Source organism: Protomyctophum parallelum (genome assembly GCF_964188405.1).
Source record: "Protomyctophum parallelum genome assembly, chromosome: 2".
In the NCBI taxonomy this organism is placed as follows: domain Eukaryota; kingdom Metazoa; phylum Chordata; class Actinopteri; order Myctophiformes; family Myctophidae; genus Protomyctophum; species Protomyctophum parallelum.
The window spans coordinates 10,688,133-10,707,546 of record NC_139699.1 but is presented as its reverse complement, the minus strand read 5'-3'; the positions used below and the strand labels follow the sequence as shown (position 1 = coordinate 10,707,546).

At 42.4% G+C, this 19,414-nt stretch overlaps 1 protein-coding gene across 2 annotated transcripts in view; it reads left to right on the top strand.

Moving 5' to 3' along the window:
- tdrd3 (tudor domain containing 3) overlaps nucleotides 1-19,414 on the top strand; it is a 35,835-nt gene that overhangs the window by 2,965 nt on the left and 13,456 nt on the right. For both annotated transcript variants that reach the window (XM_083759154.1, XM_083759153.1), the window contains exons 3-8: nucleotides 4,588-4,653; nucleotides 7,974-8,134; nucleotides 12,361-12,502; nucleotides 15,366-15,437; nucleotides 16,652-16,801; nucleotides 18,932-19,087. In XM_083759154.1, the coding sequence (XP_083615280.1) occupies nucleotides 4,588-4,653; nucleotides 7,974-8,134; nucleotides 12,361-12,502; nucleotides 15,366-15,437; nucleotides 16,652-16,801; nucleotides 18,932-19,087 (747 nt within the window). The remainder of the gene's footprint in view (nucleotides 1-4,587; nucleotides 4,654-7,973; nucleotides 8,135-12,360; nucleotides 12,503-15,365; nucleotides 15,438-16,651; nucleotides 16,802-18,931; nucleotides 19,088-19,414) is intronic.

Below are 19,414 nucleotides of genomic sequence, written 5' to 3'. Positions count from 1 at the left end.
AGCTTTCCCCAGACTCATCCCAAATGGCCTCGTACGGCTCTGTAACTCTGAGAGAGGGTTCCATTTATACACTGAAATGACGTTAAGCTCACCAACTGTACCAGCTGTAGGGCAAGCTTGAATGATCCTCTTTCTTTAGGCAAAGCATTTGTTTGATAAAAATCAACCATAGACATGTTATGAGCTACTTTCTGAGTTTCTGTCAAGAAAGCGAGCAGGTGATTATTTTTGTGAAGTGTTGGAGTTTAGAATCGCTCGTTTTCATTAAGGCGTCACCTTCATCCTCCTGCATTATGTGCAAATTCGAAACAGGGCCATTCAGTGACTTCGACAAGCACTTCCAAACTCCCAACACTTAGAAAAATAATCACCTGCATGGAACTTCTTGACATAAAGTAGCTTTTAACATGTCTACGGTGGGTTTTTAGGAAACAAACACTTTGCTGATTGAAAGAGGATAATTCAAGCTTGCCCTACAGCTGCAATATTGGGGGGGTGCTCCTTTCCATCCATCCATCTTCAACCGCTTATCCGTAGTCGGGTCGCGGGGGGAACAGCTCCACAAGAGAGCTCCAGACTTCCCTCTCCAGAGCATCATTAGTGACTTCCTCCTGGGGGATCCTGTGACGTTCCAAGGCCAGTGAGTCGATGTGTTTCCTCCAACTGCGCCGTGGTCTGCCCCGGGGTCTCCTCCCAGTGGGACGTGATCCTTGGTCTGCCCCGGGGTCTCCTCCCAGTGGGACGTGCGTTGAGGACCTCCCTAGGGAGACGCCTGAGAGGCATCCTAAACAGATGCCCGAAACACCTAAGCTGGCTCCTTTCCAGGCGAAGAAGCAGCGACTCTACTCCGAGTCTCTCTCGTGTGACTGAACTTCTCACCCTATCTCTAAGGGCCACCTGTCGAAGAAAACTCATTTTGGCTAGTTGTATTCGCGACCTTATTCTTTCGGGAAGGACCCACATTTCATGACCATAGGTGAGAGTAGGAATGAAGATTGCTCGGGATACAGAGAGCTTTGCCTTCTGGCTCAACTCTCTTTTTGTCACATCCGTGCGGTACAGCGACTGCAATACCGCCCCTACCGCTCCGATTCTCCGGCTGATCTCCTTCTCCGTCCTCGATACATAAACTCCTTCACCTGATGTAATGCCTCATTCACTACCTGGACTGCACAATCCAATTTGGGCTTTTTCCATTTTAAAATACAAGACATACATGCCATAAAGTCACAAACCAAACAGAAGAAACAAAACGAGACAATATAAAATGAAAAATGAAGACAAAACAGAACAGACACAAACGGCTACTATACACAAAAAAAACCCCTCACAAATATCCATATCTACTGTTGACATGTCACGTGTGTATATACGTTTTTTTAATAGCCATCTGTTGTCTGCGATTGACGTGTGTGTGTGTGTGTGTGTGTGTGTGTGCGTATATATATATATATATATATATATATACACGTTTTAGTGATGCACCGAATATTTGTCCGCAGAAAATATTCGACAGAAAATGGCTAAAAATGCATTTTCGGCCTATTCGATTTTGGCCCGAATAGGCAGAAAATATATCACTGAATAGTGTATGCAATTAATGCATTCAAAAGAGCTGAATAAATGTTTTTTTTTTGTCATAAATCAGGTAGCTTTAAGGTACGGCCATGACAGCAATGGTAGGAGAAAAAAAATATATAATAATAATGATATTCGGTTTTCGGCCCGAATGTTTCCTATATTCAGTATTTGGTTTCGGCCAAGATTTCCCTTTCTGTGCATCCCTAATACGTTTAGTTTCATATAATATAGCTTTATATGGATCTGAAACGGCACCACTAAAAACTACTTTTTTCCCTGAGCCGGTTGCTGGGCAATGAATTGCTCACTCGCGCATGCACAGACCACTGTTATCATTTGGATCTTCTCTGGCTCTTTTCACGAAATTTACATCGCTGTCCTTTGTGCTGATCAGACATCCGAGGTTCGGAAACTTCAGATCTGATTTCAGATGTTTCATCGCATCGCGATTTAAATATAAATGTTTCTCGAGAGTACTTTAGTAGTAATCTCCCAAACTCCGGCCCCGTGCAAGCTGTTTACCACTTGTGGCCACACGGCCGCAGTGTTTGTGTTAATTAGTATCGGTAACACCTGTGAAGCAAGTAGGGAAGGGTCCTGGAAGCAAGCTATATGAAAAATAAGGTAGTACTAGTAACTGACGTCATTTTCGCTACCATGCAATTCCAGATGGCAGATTCGTCACACCATGGGAGCCAAACTGCAGCCGGACCAGCTCATGAACAAACACTACTTCTGAATGACTGAGACCTTAAAGTAATCCCTTCTGGAAAATAATACATGCAACACATTATTGTCTGCTGTGTTGCTTTTGATGTGTACACCGTGTAATTTTATAGAGGTATCTAAAGAGCACAAAGTATGTTTCTGAACGTTCCAAGTATCACAAGACTGTCCACCGTTTCCTGTCTGGCGGCCAAATCCCACGATGCCTCCCGAGACAGAAACGACCTGCCGCTGTTTTAATCCTCAAATAAAATTATGTACTCACTGTGCACATCGAAAAGCAAGTGATTAGAAAACAACCTGTGATATGTCTTTTATATTCCTAAACGCATTTATATGACAATGGGGCGCAATTGTTCATAAATAATGTTTGTTCATGAGCTGGTCCAGCCGGCTGCGTTCACTGCCCTGTATTCATGGAACTTCTGGTGCGAGGTTTGATCCATGAAAGTGTCCATGAAAGTGTCATGGCGTACCATGACGTCTAGGGATGCACCGAAAGGGAAATTCTTGGCCGAAACCGAATACCAAATATAGGAAACAGTTGGCTGACCACCTAATATCCGAATATGATTAATATTATATATCTTTTTTTTCCTACCATTGCTGTCATGGCCGTACCTTAAAGCTACCTGATTTATGGCAAAATAAATGGTTATGGCAACACTTAACTTAAATTATAATCACTATTATTGGTCCATTAATCATTTATTCAGCTCTTTTGAATGCATTAATAGCATACACTATTCGGTGATATATCTTCTGCCTATTCGAATAGGCCGAAAAAATGCATTTTTAGCCATTTTCTGCTGAATATTTTGTATGCTGAATGCATCCAATTATGTGAAATGCACAGGAGGAAAACTCGAACACATGTATGTTTAAAAGCAGAAATGTGGTTGGAGAGATGCTACACCCACGCCACATGCTGTGTATAAACTTAGGGCAACATTGTGACCTGGCTTAGTTGCTGCTGCCTGTGACCTTGTTTTTTTATGACTTGAGGGGAAAATAGGATATCACAGGTCTGACCCCAGCTCTATATCACAGGTCTGACCCCAGCTCTATATCGCAGGTCTGACCCCAGCTCTATATCACAGGTCTGACCCCAGCTCTATATCACAGGTCTGACCCCAGCTCTATATCACAGGTCTGACCCCAGCTCTATATCGCAGGTCTGACCCCAGCTCTATATCACAGGTCTGACCCCAGCTCTATATCACAGGTCTGACCCCAGCTCTATATCACAGGTCTGACCCCAGCTCTATATCGCAGGTCTGACCCCAGCTCTATATCGCAGGTCTGACCCCAGCTCTATATCGCAGGTCTGACCCCAGCTCTATATCACAGGTCTGACCCCAGCTCTATATCGCAGGTCTGACCCCAGCTCTATATCGCAGGTCTGACCCCAGCTCTATATCACAGGTCTGACCCCAGCTCTATATCGCAGGTCTGACCCCAGCTCTATATCACAGGTCTGACCCCAGCTCTATAACGCAGGTCTGACCCCAGCTCTATATCACAGGTCTGACCCCAGCTCTATATCACAGGTCTGACCCCAGCTCTATATCACAGGTCTGACCCCAGCTCTATATCGCAGGTCTGACCCCAGCTCTATATCACAGGTCTGACCCCAGCTCTATATCACAGGTCTGACCCCAGCTCTATATCGCAGGTCTGACCCCAGCTCTATATCGCAGGTCTGACCCCAGCTCTATATCACAGGTCTGACCCCAGCTCTATATCGCAGGTCTGACCCCAGCTCTATATCACAGGTCTGACCCCAGCTCTATATCACAGGTCTGACCCCAGCTCTATATCACAGGTCTGACCCCAGCTCTATATCACAGGTCTGACCCCAGCTCTATAACGCAGGTCTGACCCCAGCTCTATAACGCAGGTCTGACCCCAGACCAGCTCTTGTGCCTTTAGTTTGTAGTGCATCGTACAAAATAGCCCTTTCGACTTCCTGACACTTTTCTTGTTATATTTTGTGTACTGTTTCTTGTATTGTTTTTACATGTTGTGCTAAATAAAGCAAATCAAATCCATATTTTTGGCATATTATAGCAGGCATATTTTTTTTTTTAATTAAACATTTATGAGCAAATATAGTAAGAATAGCAGATGCAAGGTGCAAGGTCACAATGTGTTGCGTTGTTGTGAGCTTGGACATCTACTAAGCCTAAGGTATACATCATGTAACAAAGTATAAAGTATAAAATGGTTAATTATTAATCTAGAGTGGCCGATTTTAATTCTACTTCATCTCCTTTGCAGAGTGATCTCAGGCCTATTGGCAAAAAGTTCCTACCATCAGAGATCAACAGTGGAAGGGTTGATAAGGTGAGTGATGTCCCTGTTGGGCCCCTGCTATATTGCTCTGCAGTGCTGAGGTGGTTTCGTGGGAAAATAATGATCCATTCATCTGTTCTTACATTATTCTCACAAGCCTTTTCAAAAATGAGTTTAACCCATTTTGACCTGACGTCGAAATTGAAAAAAAAGTCTTCTAAATCTTGACAGTTTTCTGAAATACCTCATGTTTCTATATCAGTGGTGTTCAATATCTCATGTCTAGGACCCCAAAATGTATCTGTATTTGGCTGCCGACCCCCATCTGACAATATGTTGTTCCAGGGAAGAACATACTGTTAATAAAGAATATATATTCAAAGATTTGCGCCACATTTTCACGATTTTTCAAAAATAGCACATCTACAAGGCATTTTGAGATTCAAACCTGAAGATTCTGAACCACTGCAATGTAGTTCTCCTTTTTGCCACTAGATGGCCCTGATACACTAGGCAAGGAATGTTCAAGAATCAATTTGGCACCCATGGAGCTGCATGGTGTGCTGCTAGTTGGAGGGAAAATGTCACAAACGATGGCAGAAGATAATTTTTGATAATTTGAGAGTTTCTGTGCTGCTCGCCTCAGGCTCACCCCCCTGTTCTATGTCATGTGGTACATGTGCACCCCCCCAGTATGAGTCTTTAGGAAGTGAGCCATCAGATTAGCTAATTTAAGCCATTTTGGGCGGGAAGCCGGGAACCCCCTTTGGTGTTCTTTAGCTGTTGGAAAATAGCAGGGGGTGGAGGAATTTTTGGGGTCCTTGACATGAAATATTGAGAAGCACTGACACAGAAACATGAGGTTTTTCAGAAAACTGTCAGGATTTAGAAGACATGTGTAGAATCGTCCTCGGGTCTAAATGGGTTAATACTTCTCTTTTACAGCCCATATTACACTATGTTTCTGTTTAGTTTAGTTTTATCTCTTTTCCTCGGGTACAGCAGTGCCTTAATGCCTTTACAAAAATCGATTCAATTAGATCAGCTCACATATATCTTGACTTACTATAATCCGTTTGAATTGCAATTGTAAGTGAATCCAAGGTGAAGCTAAAGTTAAATGTAAGACCCAGACAAGTCTCTCTCCCGTAGATATGCAATGTGGGATGATCTCCATTTTAGAAAGATCTGAGTATCTGATTCTGTCTATAAATGTGTATCGTTTTCTTTTCTTGATATAAATGTATTGATGAAATGTCAGAACCTTCACCAGAATTTTAGTGAACATTCTGTCGGAAGCCTCCATACAGATGTTGAATAGTGTACTGCTAACCCACCAGTGGTTACTGTAGTTACTGTAGCCTCCATACAGATGTTGAATAGTGTACTGCTAACCCACCAGTGCTTACTGTAGTTACTGTAGGCTCTGCCGTCATAACTCTACTGGACCATGTGACAGGTGTCACCAATCACAGCTCACCTAACTTAACCCATTTAGACCTGAGAGAAGATCCTAGAAATATCTTCTAAATCCTGACAGTTTTCATGTCAAGGACCCACAGAATTATATGTACTAGCCCTTACCCGTTGTGAGATATTTGCCCCCCGCGGGGGGTACTGCGCCTGGTGCGTTTTTAATTCACTAATAAATGCATTAATAATCATTAATGTGTCAAATCAAAAAAAGGGCTTCGTTACGCCCTCCATATTCATTCACTGTGTGAAAAGTGGGAGTGATTGGTGCAGGCAATGAGGAGCTACGGCTCTGACACTACGGCTCTGACACACAGACAGACATTGTTAGAATTATAGTATGATGATGATGATGATGATGTGTAGGGCGACCCCCCCCCCATCTGAAAATACGTTGTTCCAGGGACCCCCCCCCCCCTATGCAGAAGCAAAGATTTGAATTAAAAACGTTCACGTTGAAAAAAAAAAATTCAAAGATTTGTGCCAGATTTTCACGATTTTTCAAAAAATAGCAGACCTACAAGCTCGTAGCGCGGCACTCGGTGCCGCACTATGAGCTTGTAGATCTGCTATTTTTCAATAGCTAAAGTGTAACATAATATTTAAAAACACCAACAGGGGTTCCCGCCCAAAATGGGTTAATGTGAGCTCCACACCTATGAATTCTGAATGCAAGGTAGCCGTTATTTTGTGAATCTATCATATGGTGTCCTCATCAGATGGGCACCTTCCTCTTCCTCTTAACGGATGTTCTGTTGACTGGGTCCATGACACAGAAGTTCTGTTGACTGGGTCCATGACACAGAAGTTCTGTTGACTGGGTCCATGACACAGAAGTTCTGTTGACTGGGTCCATGACACAGAAGTTCTGTTGACTGGGTCCATTACACAGAAGGCTCAGTCCGGCATCTCGGAACCATCACCTCTACGTCTGCTCATACAGCACTATTACACTTTAACCCATTTTGGTGTTTTAAAGCATTATGTTATACCTTAACTATTGAAAAATAGCAGATCTACAAGCTCAACTTGTAGGTCTGCTATTTTTGAAAAATCGCGAAAAATGTGGCACAAATCTTTGAACGGACAAATACAGTTAATTATAGGGCTCCTTGACATGAAATAGTTTGAGAACCATGAGGTTTTTCATAAAACTGTCAGGATTTAGAAAACATTTGTACAATCGTCCTCAGGTCTAAATGGGTTAAAACTAACCTAAGGCCAGCACAACTGCTAACGACTACAATATCAGAACGCATATTTCAAAGGAACTGGCTAGGCTAGAAAAACTAAGTTATATCTCTGACCTGGCATGTGTGTGAGATGCAGTGGATTCCCTGGCCCAACTAAAATTGCCCTGCTTACAAATTAGCGGTATCAAAGCAACCAAGCTAGCAAATATTCCCAACTCTGAACAACAAACAAACCGTCATCAAAGATTCTAGTCAGATATGCTAGCAAACGGTACCGAAAGGTTCAGCTTGCCCTGCCCTGTCATAACATCACTAGCAATCAGTGCCAACAAAAGACATTTCAGCAAGCCAGTACTCCCAACTCCATAACTCCATCTGCCAGTGTAATATTATTTCTCTGAGCGACCCTACACCTATCTGGATACCTTTGCCGCAAATCCTCTAGTCTGGCTACAAACAGGCAGGGTCTTTACTTCCATTGCACTTTTGACTTAGCTCAGTCTTGGGTTTTTACTAAACAGTTGACAATTTACTAACCGTTGACAATCAAACACGTTTATTTTCATAGTCTGTTTTTTTTTTTTTACTATTAGTATATTGTAATAACCAGGCAATTACTGTATGTATTCATTACACCTTTTGTGGGTTAATTAAATTACCTGTACTAATTATTTGTGTTTGTTTTGTCACTTTGCATCTGGCCAGCTGGAAGGGCCATGTGTCCTTCAGCTCCAGAAGATGAGGAACATCTCAGCCTCCAAAGACCACGAGGAGTCTACGGGAGCTCCCAGGATGCTGCGACTACAGATGACCGATGGACACACCACCTGTGTAGGCCTGGAGGTCAGACACCTGACCAAGATCAGGTGAGAATGACTGATGTCATGAAATGTTCGTCGACTACCTTTTTTCACTGAGGAAAACTACATGGAAACTAAATGAAAACTAAGCTATGATGACTAAAACTAAACAATTTCGTCGTCAAATAAAAACTAGACTAAAATGTTAGGAAGGGACTAGTGGACAAGAGAGAGTCATTTTACACTTTGTTGCATGCTGAAAATAGCCGATCTACAAGCTCACAACGCGTCGCGCTGCGACACTTTGTGAGCTTGTAGATCATACCCTACTTGATGGTTGACGCACAAATGCCCCCCATACACCCCCCTTCAGTCAACACCCTCATCCCACCACATGCCCCGATTTTCCATTTTAACATCAATTTCCACTTGGTTGGCCGCTGATCAGAGCTAACAACTCCCGTGATGCTAATGGCATCTCCAACCCTGGAAACGGTGGCCATGGCGACTGCTGCCATGGTGACTAGCAAACTGTGTACAGGTGGAGTGGCAAGAAAGCTTTCGCAGACTTTCTGTTAGGAAGAGGAGAGGCGAACAGAACAAATCCTCTCTTCATGAGCTGTGCTTACACACACACACACACACACACACACTGATCACTGACAAGCTCTAGCAACAACAACACTGGTTACTGTTCCTAGATAGTGCACGTTTTTTGCATGAGTGTGTGTGTGTGTGTGTGTGTGTGTGTGTGTGAAGGGATGAGATGGATTACAAGCAGGATGTAGCTGGTGGAGCCTGATCAGTGTGTGAGATAGAGCGAGAGGAGAATTAAGCATTAAGTAGCAAGATTGAGTAGAGTGAGTGAGTAGTGTGTGTTTGCACGATTTGTGCATGTGTGCCACGATCATGGAAAGTTCCAGAGTGCCTCATATCCACACTGTCCACTATCCTGAGGGCTCCTCTCTCTGTCGGAGTCTGTCCAGCTCAGCGGTTTGTCGCGAAATCCCTAATTGCTGCTTTGGCATCCGGCATCAGTAGCTGGAAATCCCTCTAAGTCCCTGTGCTTCCCTAATGAGAGACGGCGCGCAGGCCTTATCGGGCCTGATGAAATAGAAGGGCGTTTAATCCATTTAAGCCTGACGTCGAAATAAATTTAAAAAGTCTTCTGAAAGAATATTATATTCAAAGATTTGTGCAACATTTTCACAATTTTTCAAAAATGGCAGACCTACAAGCTCGTAGCGCGCTATGAGCTTGTCGATCTGCTATTTTTCAATAGCTAAAGTATAACATAATGCTTGGTTAAAACACCAAAAGGGGTTCCCGTACAGAACAGGTTAATTTACGTGAGGATGTGTGAGGGACTGGGATTATTCATGTCGCCTCTACCCTGGCACTGCTCCATGTCATTTAGAATAATGGTATGCATAGCGGGATACGATGAGGAAGGGACTGGCCCTTTTGATATATAAAAGTTTGTTAAAGGTGAATTCCATACTAAAAGGCTTTCCTACTTTTATTTGTAGTCGTTACGTCCCCACCAAAGAGGTCCAGGTGTTATTTTGTGCAAAAGCTCCTTATTGGCTATTTCCCCTACCATAAGCCCTAAATGAATTGCATTGAATTGAATGGGAATTGAATGGGGCTATGGGGTGTTGTGCTAATTCTCTTATTTCCATCGTTTTTTTTTTTTTTGTATATATCCTCTCTTCATAATGTAAATAATATCCCAAGCGGCACACTTTACTACCGTACTTATTTCGATGGAAATAAGCGAATTAGCACAACACCCCATAGCCCCATTCAATTCAATGCAATTAATTGAGGGCTTATGGTAGGGGAAATAGCCAATAAAAAGTTTTTGCACACAAAAAAACCTGGGCCTCTTTGGTGGGGACGTAACGACTACAAAGAAAGGTAAGAAAGCCTTCTAGCATGGAATTCTCCTTTAAGGTTGGTGTTGCAGTGTTTATGCAATGGTGGATTGCGGCAGTGGCTCTGGAGGTAGAGCGGCAGCTTGGGAAAAGGTTTCTCCGTTCAATCCCTGGCTTGTCCTGGTCTTGCATTCACACCAGAATGCTTTACTGCGATTATAACTAATCATGTTGCGTATTGTCGGAAAGCGCGCTTCGTTTGGCAGGTGTGTGAAGGCTCAATCGAAGTCTGATGCAGATCAAAGAACCGCATTCTACTTCGCCAAAAAAACAGGGGCTTCGCTTCAAAGCACACCTGACTTCGATTCACTGCAGGTGTGAATGCAGTCGCATCAAATAAGGGAAATTTAACGTGAGGTGCATTCATGCGGAGTAAACACAGTTGGAGACGGAGAGGGCATATTTTATGCAGCGCAAAGATGTCACTTTCCGTGGACAGACGTGGTCGAATGAGGATAAACATCGGATAATTACTTGCGCAAAATGCGCAAGCGGAGCACGCAAGTATTGTGGTCGTGCTGGTACGAATGCACGTGTATGCTTGGTAGGTATTGACGGTGACGTAATTAAGATATGTATCAATGCCGGGTTATAACTGGCTTTTGATGGTGATGTAATAAAGATAGGTTTCAGATTACATACATACAGACATTACCTTTAATTCACCCGACACTGAAACATATCCTAATTAATTACCATCGACATCAGTATATATCCCTACCAAGCATACACACGAAAAAACAGTACAGACCACAGTATAGTACCTTCAACTTACAACTTACAGTACATACGTTACCTGTTATCCAACCAATATTGAAACGTATCATAATTACGTCACCATTGACAGCCAGTTATAACCCGACTTTAGTATTTCATTTCAATGTTTTACAGAGAGGCTGAGATTTGGAAGTTCGTAGCGGTCGACAGTACTTGGGCACTAGTAGACCATTTATGGCCTACTTGTGTGCAAGTTGGCACTCGACAGAGTACTGTCTGCTGCTGTCTGCGCTTAGTGCACTGTGCCCAAAAGAACAGTGTGTGAGTGCAAGCGCGCGCACACACACACACACACACACACACACACACACACACACACACACACACACACACACACACACACACACATACAGAGGTGAGAATGCGGCCTTAGTGTCGAAGTGACCTTGAGGCTTGAGCACTTGTTTCTACATCACTCCGGGCAGCGCACGCCGCACGCCCTGCTCCTCCGCCCCTAGTTATTCTGACCCTTTTTCCATGTCAATCAAGCTTGTTTGTTAAATGTAGGCTATGTAATTGTACACTCCTATGCGGTATAGGCTATACTAATGTCTGTAGTTATGAATGCCTGTAGTTATGAATGCCTGTAGATATGAATGTATGTAGTTATGAATGCCTGTAGTTATGAATGTCTGTAGTTATGTACATGGCCTACTTTATCAGCAGGGATTCAGCGTTTTAGCCAAAGTGATGTAATTAGGCGTAATAACAATATAATTTGAAAATCTATCTCTCTTCAACAGATGGGAGCCAGCGGCTGGCTTTTTCCCATTGCGGTCCTTTTCATAATTCAGTGCAAAGCGATGCAGCCCTAATTATTAAATTATAATAATTTCATACCAAAACTGTCCCGTGTGTGTGTGTTATGTCTGCTGCCCTGTGTCAGGTCAGCTGTACTGTATGTAACGATGCTTTGCCGTCCATGCACGTTGTAACTGGCTGCTCTCCCACTGTCAAACTGCACTGGCAGTGTTTATGTCCTTTGTACATGGTATTTCTGTACTTCTCATTATGTGGACATAAATAAAAATTTAAAATGTGATTCTGATCTCTGTGTGTGTGTTGACACTATACACACGCAGAAGAAGTGGGAGGCAGAGGGGGGGGGGGGGGGGGGGGGGTGTGCGCTGCTAGGAGTTCTGTAGGAACGAAAACCACAGAACCCCTAACTGCACCAGATGAGCAAAGTTAGTTAGTTACTATATTTTACCCAGCAGGGTAACTGGACTAAGCTCAAGAACTTGTTTACAGCCAGGCCCTGCTCATAGAACATTTCATGGTAGGGGTTCAATGCCTTGCTCAAGGGCACTTCAGCGGTGGTCATTTTAACGTGACGGTCCGGGGATACGAACTATAGCGACCTTCCGATATCAAGACCGCTCCGCAAACCGTTCGGCCACCGCTGACCCACACACTGGTGGTGCCATGGTGGTTACATGGTTTCCTCCGCAATCGGTGGGAGAATGTTTGCGTGAATATAATGTAAAGCGATTTGGATACAGGTTAATGAATGCACCATTATTATTTATTACATATTTTTTTTGTTTAACACAAATGTATAAATTGCCTGTGTTTCAGTTTAAACACCCCTCCTGGAACAAAGCTGAAGCTCCTCGGTACGGTTGAAGTTAAAAATGGTCTTCTGCTCCTGGACGATTCCAAGATCTCCGTCCTGGGAGGAGAGGTTGACCACATGGTGGAGAAATGGGAACTACAGAGGGTGAGGGAGCTGTTTATTTTCATTAGAACTACAGAGGGTGAGGGAGCTGTTTATTTTCATTATAATTAGAACTACAGAGGGTGAGGGAGCTGTTTATTTATTAACTACAGAGGGTGAGGGAGCTGTTTATTTTCATTATAATTAGAACTACAGAGGGTGAGGGAGCTGTTTATTTTCATTATAATTCTGAACTACAGAGGGTGAGGGAGCTGTTTATCTTCATTATAATTCGTCAATTGCAAGCTTAACACATTTTGGGCGGGAACCCCTTTTGGTGTTAGCATTATGCTTTAGCTATTGAAAAATAGCAGATCTACAAGCTCATAGCGTGGCGCGCTACGAGCTTGTACGACTGACATAGAAACAAAGCTTTTTCAGAAAACTGTCAGGATGTAGAAGACATTTTTAAGAATCTGATCTCAGGTCAGAATGGGTTTAAAGTTTTAAACAATGGAGCCTTTGGCCCACTGCGGCGGTGCTACTGAGCACATTGGATCGACCTGAAGTCGTTTATCATGTTTTCTGACAAAGAAGAACACGAGGACATTACAGTCATTTGAACACGAGGACATTACAGCAGGGACGGATTAACCCCCATGAGGGGTAATATTTGCAGGGCCCCCATAGCACGCGTGCACGTGACATTTTTGTGTTTTTATCATCTTTTTAATCTAAATTTAACAAACTCAACAGCCAATGAAGGGCCCCAGGAGCCCTTTTCACGGCCGTCAAACCTAGTACCTCACCGTCCAATTTCCCCAAAGGGCCCCTGATGGCAATGGCTAATTTGTCCCTGCATTACAGTCATTTGAACACGAGGACGTTACAGTCATTTGAAGACGAGGACATTACAGTCATTTGAACACGAGGACATTTCAGTCATTTCACATCACAAACACGAGGACATTACAGTCATTTGAACACGAGGACATTACAGTCATTTGAACACGAGGACATTACAGTCATTTGAACACGAGGACATTACAGTCATTTCACATCACAAACACAAGGACATTACAGTCATTTGAACACGAGGACATTACAGTCATTTGAACACGAGGACATTACAGTAATTTGAACACGAGGACATTACAGTCATTTCACATCACAAACACAAGGACATTACAGTCATTTGAACACGAGGACATTACAGTCATTTGAACACGAGGACATTACAGTCATTTCACATCACAAACACGAGGACATTACAGTCATTTGAACACGAGGACATTACAGTCATTTGAACACGAGGACATTACAGTCATTTGAACACGAGGACATTACAGTCATTTCACATCACAAACACGAGGACATTACAGTCATTTCACATCACAAACACGAGGACATTACAGTCATTTCACATCACAAACACGAGGACATTACAGTCATTTCACATCACAAACACGAGGACATTACAGTCATTTCACATCACAAACACGAGGACATTACAGTCATTTGAACACGAGGACATTACAGTCATTTGAACACGAGGACATTACAGTCATTTGAACACGAGGACATTACAGTCATTTGAACACGAGGACATTACAGTCATTTCACATCACAAACACGAGGTGTGACATTTGGTGACTGAGTTTACCTCGGCTGAAACCTGTTAAACAAACGAGGTGGTGGCGCCGCCTGCGGCACACACTAAGCCGCTTATCTGAAATCCAGATAAATGTAGTAGACAAAAGTACATATTAAAAATGTATGAATTTATTACACTTTACATTAGGTAAAAAAATAATAATACAATTTAAAAAGGCATTATAATGTGTACTTCATCTAAAGTGTAATAAATCATGTATCGGGGTACAACAACATACCGTTATATTTGTGCATAAAATAGCTGGCTAATTGACAGCTGTAGTGTAAACTGGCAACAGCCATGCTTGTTTGTTTGAATGTTCATTCATATCATTCACCTGGACTATTACATGTGGTGTTCATGAAAATGAAGCAGAGTGTTCAGCAGTGTTGTTTTCCTCGACTAAAGCTATGACGAAAAATGTCCGTCGACTACCTTTTTTCACTGACGAAAACTACATCATAACTAAATGAAAACTAAGCCATGATGACTAAAACTAAGACTAAATACACTGTCGATTTTGTCAACAAATAAAAACTAGACTAAAATGTTAGAAAGGGACTAGTGGACAAGAGATCCAGTATAAGTCATTTTACAATTGGTTGCATGCTGAAAATAGACGATCTACATTCAAGCTTGTAGATCGGCTATTTTCAGCAAGTGTAAAATCAGTCATTACGACGGCATCAAGGCCCGCCAAAACACATTTAGTCGACTAAAACTACACTTCACACTAAAACATGACTAAGATGTGACTAAAACTAAATGAAAGCCATTCAAGAGACTATGACTAAAACTAAAATAGAATTTTGCTGCCAAAAACAACGCTGGTGTTCAGTCTGATGTGTATCTTCATTCTACAATGGTAATACTAGTGTGTGTGATCACTGACTCGCATGTTTTCACTGTGTTTTCACTGTGTTTTCACTGTGTTTTCACTGTGTTTTTACTGTGTTTTCACTGTGTTTTTACTGTGTTTTCACTGCGTTTTACTGTGTTTTCACTGTTTTACTGTGTTTTCACTGTGTTTTCACTGTGTTTTTACTGTGTTTTCACTGTGTTTTCACTGTGTTTTTTCACTGTGTTTTTACTGTGTTTTACTGTGTTTTCACTGTGTTTTACTGTGTTTTTACAGTGTGTTTTCACTGTGTTTTTACTGTGTTTTCACTGTTTTACTGTGTTTTACTGTGTTTTCACTGTTTTACTGTGTTTTTACTGTGTTTTCACTGTGTTTTCACTGTGTTTTTACTGTGTTTTCACTGTGCGCTCCAGAGCCTGGCCAAACACAGCAGGAGCAACATTGGTGCAGAAGGTGGACCTCCTCCCTTTGTGCCATTCGGACAGGTGAGATGGATGCTAGGGCATAGGTCATAGGGCATAGGGCATAGGGCATAGGTCTTAGGGCATAGGTCATAATTTTTACTAGTCGACTAGTTGCCTAGTTTACTAGTCGACTAGTTGTTTAACTACCTATTATGTAAAAAAAAGAAAAGGGGGGGGGGGGGGGGAAATAAATATTTGTACATTTAAAAACTGTGTCCATTGGTGACTATAACTATAATCTACCTGATCTTGAGGCCTACAAAATCGAGAAAGTGGATTTACTAGTCGACGACTAGTTGCTTAATGCTCTAATGGATGCTGATAACACCCATTCTTTATTTTTATTTTATTTTTTGCTTACCGTTGCTCAATTGAATTCACTAATTTTACTTTATCGCGACTAATAATATATAATACACCACATTTATGTTTTACTGACAGCCTACTGACGATTTTATGTTTGAATTAACCCATTCTGAACGGGCACCCATTTTGGTGTTAGCATCATGTTATGCTTTAGCTATGGAAAAATAGCAGATCTACAAGCTCATATCGCGCCACCGAGTGGCGCGATACGAGCTTGTAGGTCTGCTATTTTTGAAAAATCGAAGAGCGACTGACATTTCTAGAATCTGATCTCAGGTCAGAATGGGTTAATCAGACCAGTGTGTGTCCAGTGGAAACCTCGTATGAATCTGATCTCAGGTCAGAATGGGTTAAAGTAGGCTATAAGCAACTGTTATTCCTGGAACACGTTTCTTTTTCCTTTTACTCGTGACATTTCAAGTGAACAGAATACAGAGTGATGGGAATGATGGGGTTGAAGGACACAGAAAGAAAGTGAAAAACGTAGTGTACCGCATTGTAACCTATAGCGTGTCACTCATAAATAAGCTGCTTTGCACCGAAGACAGAATGTTTGGTCTGAAAAAAGAAATGTGCTCAATCCACATGATTGATGGTGTGACTGTCCCTCTCCGTTACCTTTTTGTATTTTCAATTTTTTTTTACATTTTTATTTCATTTTTAGATGAAAGGCACAGGTACAGGCATAAAAAAAAATGCACATAAAACATAATTCAAAATTCTTTACCAACTACAGTCAGTGGCTTGCCTTGCCTCATTTAAAAAAAATCCTACCCCCAAACCCCAGCACCAACCACCATTGACAAAAGAAAAAAGGGGGGTTATACAGATTATATTAGTTATATATGTCATGCTCCGTTTTCCTGTAGAAATGTGCGAGGAGGGATGAAGTGGACAGCAGGGAACTGGACCAGAGGAAGACGCTGCAGAGCACCAGCACCGCCAAGACCGCAGACGAGAACGATGAGTTTGAAAAGCAGCGGATAGCAGCCATTGCTGAGGTGGCCAAGACCAAAGAGGTGTGTATATATATACTATATATATATATATCCCCTTTCTCTGAGTCGTTATCTCGAAAACTACTCGAGGGTGTCTAATGAAGTACTGTCACCTCATAGACACGTGAAAAACTGGAAAAATACAAAAGATTGTGGCACTCCATCTTTAATAAATTACAGTTAAAGTTATTTACTGATTCCTTTAGTGATTTATATTCTAATACTGACCCACCACCTCCCTCATTTTGCTATAATTGGTTCTGCAATTGTTATTGTTGCAACCGTTATAGAATTGGCACTCTTAAGAGTCTCATGCTCTACCGACTGAGCTAATCAGGCCTTAATCAAATCAAAACCCTGCAGCAGCCAAGCTCCTCCAGCTTGAGGACAGCTTGAAGGTGCGGAAGACTTGCTTCTCATTCACACAGTCACACAGCACCCATCAGGGGGCATCGGATCAGCTCGGCGTGGTCCTTGAAGTTAATCTGGACTGTGCCGTTAAGACAGGTGTAACGCGATGGCCTTCTTGGCCCTGAACCAGTGGGAGAGGTAGTATAGGGCAGGCGTGCCAGCTTGTCACCGTCTCTGCCAAAATTAAGACGTTATTGACACCACAAGACCTGGAAAAACGTATCCACGCTTTTGTTCTGTCCCGCCTGGACTATTGTAATTCCTTGTTTACAACATGGAGTCACTCCTCTATACACCGCCTCCAACTTGTGCAGAATGCGGCTGCTAGACTGTTAACCAACACACAAAGAAGGTCACACATTACTCCTGTGCTTGCGGCCTTCCACTGGCTACCAATCGACTCCAGAATTCAATTTAAATTTGTATTAATTACTTATAAATCTCTCTTAAATGAGACACCTTAGGTCTTCAGACAAAGGTCTTCTCATTATCCCCGCCACTAAGCTGCGAACCAAAGGAGATCGAGCTTACTCATTTGTTGCACCTACGTACACTGTGGAATGACATACCACTCTACTTGAGAGTCTGTTGAGATCTTTAAGAAGCTACTAAAAACTAATTTGTACCGCAAACATTTTGGTTTGCTCCAGTGATTATTTCAATGTTTTGTTGATTTCTATGTACTGTTCTATTTTATCTATTTCTAGGTACTGTCTTTGCTGCTTTGTTTCTTATTTCATTGCTGGTTTATCTTTGATTGTGATGTTCTTGTTTTATTCCTATTATTTTATTGTACAGCACCTTGTAACAACTGTTTTGAAAGGCGCTTTATAAATATAATTACCTTACCTCTACGTGCCATGTTGGCACCGGCCTTGAGAAGGTGCTCGCGGAAGTAGCCATGGAAGTACTTGAGCAACTGTACCTTCTTGTTGAGCGTGTCAGGGTAGGAGCGTACACTGATGTACCGTAGTTCTCTACATTAGCTTTGTCAATGTACTGCAGACTTTTTTTCTGTGTCATTCACCGATTTTTCCGAACGGGCCGCACCCCTTAATGCGCTAAAAAAGAAGAGAATCATGCCCTGAGCAGAATGCAGAAACAAAACTAAATATATCACGCCCACTTTAAACATCCGACCAATCCCACACAACGTTCTGTCTGAACTTTCTCCATCTAGTCGGAGGTACAAGAACGTATTCTGTAGGTATTGCCTCTCTGTTGGAGGATGTATCCCACTTTAGACATAAAACAACCACACTTTCCTCAGTGTTTCATTTAAAAGGCAGTTTTTATTTAACTTTTTAGTTAATGTTACTTGAACTTTTAGAATTGAAGTTAACAATGCAGATTCATTTTGTGTAAAATACCAGGTATTTTGATACTTTGATGTTCAGACAGTGATACATTACATAGTACCTGGTACTACTGCAAGTACTGGAATTATGGAGAATAGAATCAGGAAAAGCAATTTAGCATTATTGCTCTATGCCTAGTCCCGAGTGGAATAGTAAGAGGGTGGCGACACGCTTTTATCTCGCCGCAAAGCGGGTGCTATGGGCTATAGTTCCAAACATTGGAACTATCCCATTGAGATAGAATTAGCACTTCCGCATTCCATTTTTACAATGGGAGTCAACGCTAGTGTCGCCACTCTCTTACTAGATTACTCTGGCCTAGTCCAGATCCTAAACGACATGGTGTTGTTTTTGAGAACCATCCATTGTCTCCTTTCTCCAGGCGCCCCGTACCTTCGGTGGAGGCGTGAATGCCGGTGGTAACTTGACCAGCGTCGGGTCCTCCTCCTACCGCGGCCGCGAGTCATTCAAGCCACGCCGAGGCGAGGAGAGGGACGAGAGGACTGAAGGCAGACAAGTTGGAAACTATCGCGAGCTGGTGAGAAGATACGACACTTTAGGGCTGACCTGAAAGTCAGTAGTCAGTGCAAATTTGTAATGTTCACTTAACCCATTCTGACCTGAGATCAGATTCATGCGATGTTTCCACTAGGACACACACTGGTCTGATTAATGCAGTGGTTCCTAAACCTAAACAGTGTTTAGTTGACTGAGGCACACTGGTGTCCAGGTGTCTCTGAGGGGTAACAAGACAACTCACACCGTTTCTGTTTTCCTCCCAGAATTTTCCCCAGTGAGGGGTGGGAGAGGCTGGACAGCAGACGGCTGGACTTTGAATTTCTCTAACTATAAACTTTCATGACAG